At 42.0% G+C, this 7838-nt stretch overlaps 1 protein-coding gene across 5 annotated transcripts in view; it reads left to right on the forward strand.

Annotated features, from left to right (window-relative positions):
- Positions 1 to 7: 7 nt before the first annotated feature.
- ROBO2 (roundabout guidance receptor 2) overlaps positions 8 to 7838 on the forward strand; it is a 787363-nt gene continuing 779532 nt past the window's right edge. For all 5 annotated transcript variants that reach the window (XM_019525121.1, XM_019525122.1, XM_019525124.1 and 2 more), the window contains exon 1: positions 8 to 355. In XM_019525121.1, coding sequence (XP_019380666.1) covers positions 301 to 355 — 55 coding nt within the window. In that variant the 5' untranslated portion in view covers positions 8 to 300. The remainder of the gene's footprint in view (positions 356 to 7838) is intronic.

The following is a 7838-nucleotide window of genomic DNA, read 5'->3' on the forward strand; positions in this document are numbered from 1 at the left end:
AAAAAAAAAAAAAAAAAAATCAAATTAAAAAAAAGAGTCTTTTTGGAGCTCTCTAATCTGGATGGATCTAAAAGTGTCACATCCAAGACCTTTCCAGCTGCAGCGTCTGCCTTGAATACCCCTCTCCCTGCCCCTTCACTTTAATGAACTGCTAGGAGAGTCTAAACTTTCGGACCTACCTCTTCTTATCATCATCATTATTATTATTATTATCATCACATTCTTTTTTTTTTGTTTTGGTGGGGGGTGGTCTTTGGGATTGGTCTCTCAAGTGATCTGGATTGCTTTTAATATGTCAAAATGGGTCTGCTGACACCACTCCTGCTCTTTGGATGTATCTCTTTCCAAGTTCATGGTAAGTGTGCCTAGTTGGTTGTTTGGTTTTTTTGTTTGTTTGTTTTATCCTCCTCTGTCATCTCTTTGCAGCATTTCTCTTCATCTGACTCTGATTTGGGACAGCACATGGAGGATATTAGGAAGCTTTCATGGGATGGGATCCACATCAAGTTTTGTTTCTGCTAAAGAAATGGCATTAAGGGAAAAAAGGGAGTTGGGATGGCAGGGGGAAGGGGTAGAGGGGGGTTATGCATGTTTCTGATAAGCAGCCCTTCCTATTTGCCAACTGAATGGAAAAGTAGTTTATGAATGGGGAAAATGTCAAGCTAAAAGAAAGGAATGAGAAACCCCCCCCCATAAGAGTGAGGAATCTTTCAGAGATGCCAACCTGGATCTGTGGATGTTTTTGCCTGCTTCTATTGTTAAACTTTTTGGTAACCACTGATTTTTTTTGTTTAAGAAAGGGTAGGAAGGGCTTGCTCAGATTCCAGCAAGGTGAACAGAAACTGGCAGAGCCCCTGAATGATCCCTTTGTATCTGCTGGCAGGCACGAGGAGTGGGGAAGGGTCTCAGGGGGGTGACATTTGACTGGAAATGCAGTGTCAAGGGAAGCCAACCAGAGAGGGTGGGGTGTGCAAAGGAAAGGACAGCACCAAAGCCAGGCAGGCTTGCAGAGAGAAAGCTCTTCTGGGAGTGAGCCAAAACAATAGAGATGCTGAACAGGTGCTGTAGGTGTCTCCCCCTACTTTCAGCAAGTCTGTCAAGACCAGGCTAATATCCTTAGGTGTGATGTTTTTTCAACTTCTGCTTCTGTTCCATATCCTTGGCCATTGTTGCAAGACGATCTTTGTTGTAAGACTCAGCAGCATTTTGGAGAGGGTTTCTTTTGGGATGGCTCTGCATTTGCTTGTTGCGGGGGGGGGAGGGTTGCTGCTCTGTGCGTGGCACAGTGCAGAAGGGGACACACACACGCACGCACACACCCATATCCCCTCCCCCCCAACAACCACCAGTTCTCCCACTCTGTGTGTGTGGTATGTAGTGGTACCAAACACACGCATATACACCAACCAGCTCTACCGCTCTGTGTGTGTGGTATGTAGTGGTACCAAATGTGTGGCTGTCTTATTTGGATGCATTTGGATATTAACTTTAAACAAGCTTTTTGGACTTAAGATGAATTTGCCTTCTGGGACACTAGCCATTTTTCTTGGAAACTTTGTTCCAGGAGGCTGCTGCTTGAAATCATTCCCTGTATCAGAAGCAAAGTGAGGCCTCTACATACTGTCGAATTATTGTTTGCAGACAGGGGCAGCTTGAGTATCTCTGTCCCCAACAAGACAGGAGGCAAAACACTCCCCCCCCCCTTCCTCCCCACCCAAAGCAAGCAGTAGGAGACATGCAAGTATTGCTGAACATGAGTTGTATAATGTGCTATGCAATTTACCCTTCAATCAGTATGGTCTGTTGGGAAGAAAATAAGTTTTTGTGTAATGTATGTGCATCCTAAGTACTGTACATCTTTCTGCATAGACCACTTATATCCATTAGTTACAAGTGCTATTTTTTTCTCTTTGAAACATTATGACTCACCAATTCAAGGCAACAAATATTGGAGATGTATATTCCACACGTATAGACATGGTAAACATTGGGCTGCAGAAATGTAATTATTAGTAAGTGTTTAAAATTTGTGTGTAGCTAGAAGGAATACAATTAAAGTGCTCAGTGGAAGTGACAGAGTGAATCAGAGGAGCTTGGTGTTACAGAATGTAATTAATGTACCAGGCTGTTTGGAGATATACGAAACAAATGCAATTAACAAGCTTGCTGGAATGACAGGAGCGCGACATAATTTATTCTGTTTTTGTCATGGGGAACACAACTAAAACCTTTGTTCGGATGTAGCACAGGACAAGGGAGGGAAGCAGGTGAAGCATATAAGTAATGCAGAGCTGGACCACTGAAAATTGTATTAAATTGCCAATAATAGACGGGATTTTCTCATTTCATGGGAAGATTATGTAGGGACAGTGTCAATATTGCTTACATTAGCAGGTTTAAAATACTGTTGTATAATGCCTTGTGGATAGCACATCATGACAGAGTACAGATAAGCTTTTATTGTCATGATGACTAACAAGTAGCTTTGAAGAAACGCTGGCATGCAACCTTGGCATGCTGTCACTTTTGCCCCCCATAGATGCATAGTAATTATGGGAGCAACTTAGGGTAACATGGTACCACTGGTTGCTTTGAAAATATACAGATGATCCTTTTAAAAAAAGTTTTACAAATAAATCTAAATGTAGTTGATCTGAAAAATGCCTACATGTAGGAATAGTTGATTAGTTCATTTAAAAAAAAATTATAGAGGTAAGCTAAAATGTGGGCTAACACCCACTCGTTAGCTAAATCCTTGGGCTATTTTCTCTATTTGAAGGATTGCTTTTAACATACTTAACATTATTATTTTTTTATATACTTTCTTAGCATGAATTTCAAATGGAGAGAAATATGCAGGACTGGCTGAGACATAACGGATATTCCTTCTTTTCCGTTGCTGTGACATTAGTTTTGTTCAGTGACTCACAAGTAGGGTTACACACAGTGCTAAGATAGTGGTGGTGGTGCAGATCTAGATGGTAATTTTTCTTGTAAAGTTATTTTCTGTCTCTGGGCTGTTATAGTACCTGAAAATTGCAGAGCTCCATGAAAATGGCAGAAAATGTGTGATTTTTATTGTGCTTATGATTTTCATGCAGCCCTGCCTATATCCTTTGCAGTCTGCTCAGGGAATAACTGTAATTCTGTCTTCTTTTTCTTTAGCAATCAATCTTGGGGCCAATTCTGAAAAATGAAATGTATCTTCTACCACAGTGTACATACCTCAAAATAAGCCAATTGATGTCAGGGTTAAAACTGCTGATTCCACATAATTTTCTTTCATTGGCTTATTTTTTGAAGCTTTGGTTTTTGAAGTTCGAGCTTTTTTGATGGAGATGAATGGGGGAAAAGAAACTGCAGCCACCTAGAAAAGTTCACAAACATTTGTCCACAGATATGATGATAAGCAGATGTTAAATACTAGGCAATAGTCTCAGTGGGTCTTGCTCAACCATGGTCCAACTTTCTTTGCTGTCAATGGGAATTGAAACCTTTTACACTAAATCTGAATTAAATCCATTGTCCTGTTGCAAGTGCAACACTCCAGTCTGCTTGATATTAAAAAACAACACCTTCAAGGAAAAATACTGTTTTATTTAGCATTTGTTTCCCCCACTAATATCTAATTCTGGAGCTTTTTATTTTCTTAATGAAAAATATGAATGTAAAATACAAGTCTGAATATTCTGCCCCATTTTTGCAAACTGTGCTTCCCAACAGCAGGCTAAATGTCTATGGCCTTATGCAGATCACACATATGGAAAAACAGATTACACATAAACCTAAGATGTATCCTTCCAATGGGCATGTGTGTTGACAGGGTCTTGATGTTTCATGTGGGTTTGGTTGTTGATGGGTGACCTTTGATTCAGAGGAATGTGTGCATTTTAATGCCTTAAGTGGTATTTTAGATATACAGATTGCACTTTTGTTCCCGGTAACCTCAGTTACCTTTCCTTCCTTAAGTCTTGCTTCTGCAAAGCATTGAGGCACGTGCTTCAGTCCCATTGATCGAAAGTCTCACTGAAGTTAACAAGTCTGAAGCATGTGCTTAAAGTTAATCATGTGCTCATGTTCTCAAGTCTGTAATCCCTGAATAGGAATGAATTTATGCATGTGGTGAAGTGCTTTGCTAATTTGGGGGCTTGATATGTTGCTTTTCCTACTTTGTGTCTAGGGAGGCATTATTACAGCAGTGTTGTGCATACATATGAAATAGAACATGAGAAAATGAGCCTGGGGCAGTAGCATAGGGTGTGTATATGTGAACATCTCAGTGGATCTGGCTTTTAGGAAAACTCATCTAATGCCCAATAAAAAGGTATGATGTCAAATAATTCTTTTAAAACCTCTTTCCCACCCCTGTTTAAACAGCCTTCTGGATTGTGTGTACCATTACAGCAACCCTTCCTGAAGAAGTCTTCTGCGTAGAAAACTAGGATGGTGTTGCTTCTAGAAGTCTAATTTTTGGAGTGGAACAGATAAATGGATTAATGGGTTGTAAGAGGACAAAGTGGCAGGGAGACCTTCATGAACACTACAGAAAATCTATTGAAAAAGTGAGAGGCATGAAGGGGAATTCAGGGGAGAAAGTGCAGAGTTATGGGATGGCTTTTTCAGACGCATCCAGTTAACTATGTTTCCAGGCCTTAGCATCTAGGAAGTGCTTGTCTGGAAGGTCACAGCATTGCCCAGAACATGCTTTGCCTACTGTTGAACTGTTTTACTTTAAACTACTGAAGAGAATGCTGTTTGATGCATTTTATCAATTTATTACCCTGGACTAACTATACAAATATTGATCTCTGCTAAATACATTGCTAACGGGTTCAGCACTTTCTACATTAGCCACACTAAGAGGGTCACTGCTGTCAGGTTTTATCTGTTATTTCAGCTGGTATGGGAGAGTTTGCACTTTCTTTGGCTGCCATCTGGCTCTGTACCTCCTGTACCAAACTTATAGATGCTGTTTAGACATAGTATTGATGCTTAATGGTACTCATTTCTGAATTTCTATAGGAATCTCTCTGTTTTGTGTGGAGAAGAAAGGAACTCTTCACCCTTGCCAAATAAATAAAGAAATGTTTTGTCTCCTCAAACTGAAATGTCATTTCTTGCATGTGAGCAAGTGTTTGCTGAAATACAGGATGCTTGCTCTTGCAGTTCCTACACTTGGAAATGTCTGTTGCATTCTGTTTTCATGTTGTTTCCCTTTAGCATTTACAGTGTGGAAGTATACAGAATCTAACCTTCAGTCACCAGTAAGTGGTAACATTGGGGTCTCTTTTTTCTTTTCTTTTTTTTTTTTTTTTTAAGGCCCAGTCCGGTAAACCTTAACATAGAAGAACTGTGGCTTCAATGTGCTGCACCAAGACTAACAATGCGTACAACTGGGGCTTAATTTTCTCGTCTTTAGTTTTAGATCCCCTTCCAGTACACAGCATATACTATAGAATATCTCCAGAAACAAGGTCAAGATTTAAGGGCCTTGTTACACAGTAAGTTTAGGCAGGGATCTTTTAACCCTTGGACTGGTCACACGTTAATACCTTCTTTGTGGTTTAAAACACTTGTTATTCAGCTTATAGTTATGCCGCTCCAGGGCAGGTTTATCTCCAAAAGCAAATAATTTTGCTCTTGGAGTTCCATTAACTTATGGCCACATCTCACAGCTATTCTGCCCAAGTTGAAGTCCTTCAGTATCCCAGGATGCAGTAGGCAAGCAGACCAAGAGAGCTTCAGGGCTGCGGCACTTGCCTCATCTTGCCCAAGCCTTTTCCACACGAGTGCAGGAAGCTGGGGATACTCTAGCCAGCCACAGCACATCCCTGGTTTGCCGGGAAGCAGCAAGCACAGGAGGAATTCCTCCCCACCACCTGCTTGCTGCCAGCCAGGAGAATCAGGCTGCCTGTGGCTGGGCAGGGTGTCCCCAGCTCCATGAACAGGTGGAGGCAATTCTTTCCTCACCCCCATACTTGTTGCAGCCCTGAAGCTTGCTCTCTGCCCAACGGGAGCAGTGATCAAGTCCTGTTCCTGGTCCTGTCTCTGCTCACCAAGCCTCTAGTAACAAGTCACAGCTGTATAGGTGAAGGACAGTCAGAGCAGGTTTTTGGCCTTCCTGTACAACTGTTTAACTTAGTGGAAGAACACTAAACTGATTAACAGTTGCTCAGTTTGGCAGGAGTGGGCAAAATACAGTTTGTGGGTGGGATCTGGCCCACCAGGCCATTCTATCCAGCCTGCGAGGCCCCTAAAAAATCAGAAACTACCTGCTCCTGGCTGTCTGTCAAAAATGATTGGAAGTATGAGCAGTAGGACCCAAGGGGAGCTGGCAGCAGGATGCAGCAGCCCTACCCTGCCCCACCCCCAGCCATTTCCCTGCCTTCCTGCCTCCTGCACCTCTGCAGTATCACCTGGCTTCTAGCTATGTTGCCGTACTGTGGGAGCATGGGGCCTGAACTGGTACCCCGGGGGCGGGGTGTTCATAGGGTGAGCCCCACACTCCCCCCACCATACACATGCACCCATACAATGTTTTAGATGTTTGCTTTTTAGAATATAATTTGGTATTTTTCTGGTTCCGAGATGGCAAAACACTTTGCTGAAAGGAGTACTTCTGGGGGCAAGGGGCAGGACTTTCAGTCACAAGATGGCAACCAGGGGTGGGGCACCTGTCAAGGGGTGGGGGTACCCATGAAACCTTTGACAGCTTGCCAAAACCCAGTAAGTGGCCCTCCGCCCAAAATAATTGCCTGCCTCTGGCTTGCAGAATAAAGTCTACCAAGGCCCTGAGCATTCCCTCCCCTCTAGCTCATTCTTCACTGAAGTAATGTATTGTTACGATCAGCAATTAATAGTTTTGTGTAGATAAACTAGTGTATAGATAAACAAGATTAACTAAAGAAGACCTATTAATTTAGGGCCTGATCTTGCCCCACTTAAAAGTAATAGGAATTTTGCCATTGACCCTAGTAAAAGCTGGAACCTTGAAAGAGAAGGATAGCTTCAATCATCGCAATCAAAGCACTATATTTTAGGGCACTTCAACATGTGCTTCAGTGCTTTCTGATTAGAACATGTTGAAGCAGAGTTGATTAATCGAGTCTGCTGGAGCATTCTAATCAGAATGTTCCGGCGTGCTGCAGCGTCTTATGTATTCAGCATCCTGTGTTTCAAAATGGCAGTGGGGGTGCTTTAACTAAAGCTCATTGGATGAACTTTAGTTAAATTGCCCCTGCTGCCATTTTGAAACGCGGGATGCCGAATACACAAGATGCTGCGGGCTTTTTAATTAGAGCAGCTCTTGAGAGCCACTCTTATTAAAAGCTCCCCCTGCCCCCAACCCCAGAGCACATGCATGGGGGCTCCTAGTTCACAATATGAACTTAACAACTGTAAGGCCGTTCAGCCTTGCTTGTTACTATATCTCCATGGTCCTGGCTAGCCTTTTATCACAGTTTCACATGTGTTAAGGTGCTTAGTAAAGAGTAACTGTAGTTTGGAAGTGAATTTGACCTCTTAGATATTAAAGAAGGGCATGAATGCATTTTGTAAAGCACAGTCTCTCTTTCTGATGCAGGCAATTAATAAGGAAAAATGTCTTTGTTCTTGTGTCATCTGTAGATTTGTTTGATGAATAATTTTTTTCATGGGTCTGCTGTAGAAAACCAGTTAAGGCTGAGTTTTGATAAGATTACATTGAGTAGTTTAGGACAGCTGGGTCTTTGACAATACAGTTTTGATCCCAGGTTTGACAAGTGAAGTTGAAAGCTTGATGTGCTGATCCCAGTTCTCATCATTGAGAAGAAGAAAAATAAGGAAGCACAGGTGATATT

The sequence above is a fragment of the Gavialis gangeticus genome, unplaced genomic scaffold (genome assembly GCF_001723915.1).
Source record: "Gavialis gangeticus isolate Ggan-Ray unplaced genomic scaffold, GavGan_comp1, whole genome shotgun sequence".
Taxonomy (NCBI): domain Eukaryota; kingdom Metazoa; phylum Chordata; order Crocodylia; family Gavialidae; genus Gavialis; species Gavialis gangeticus.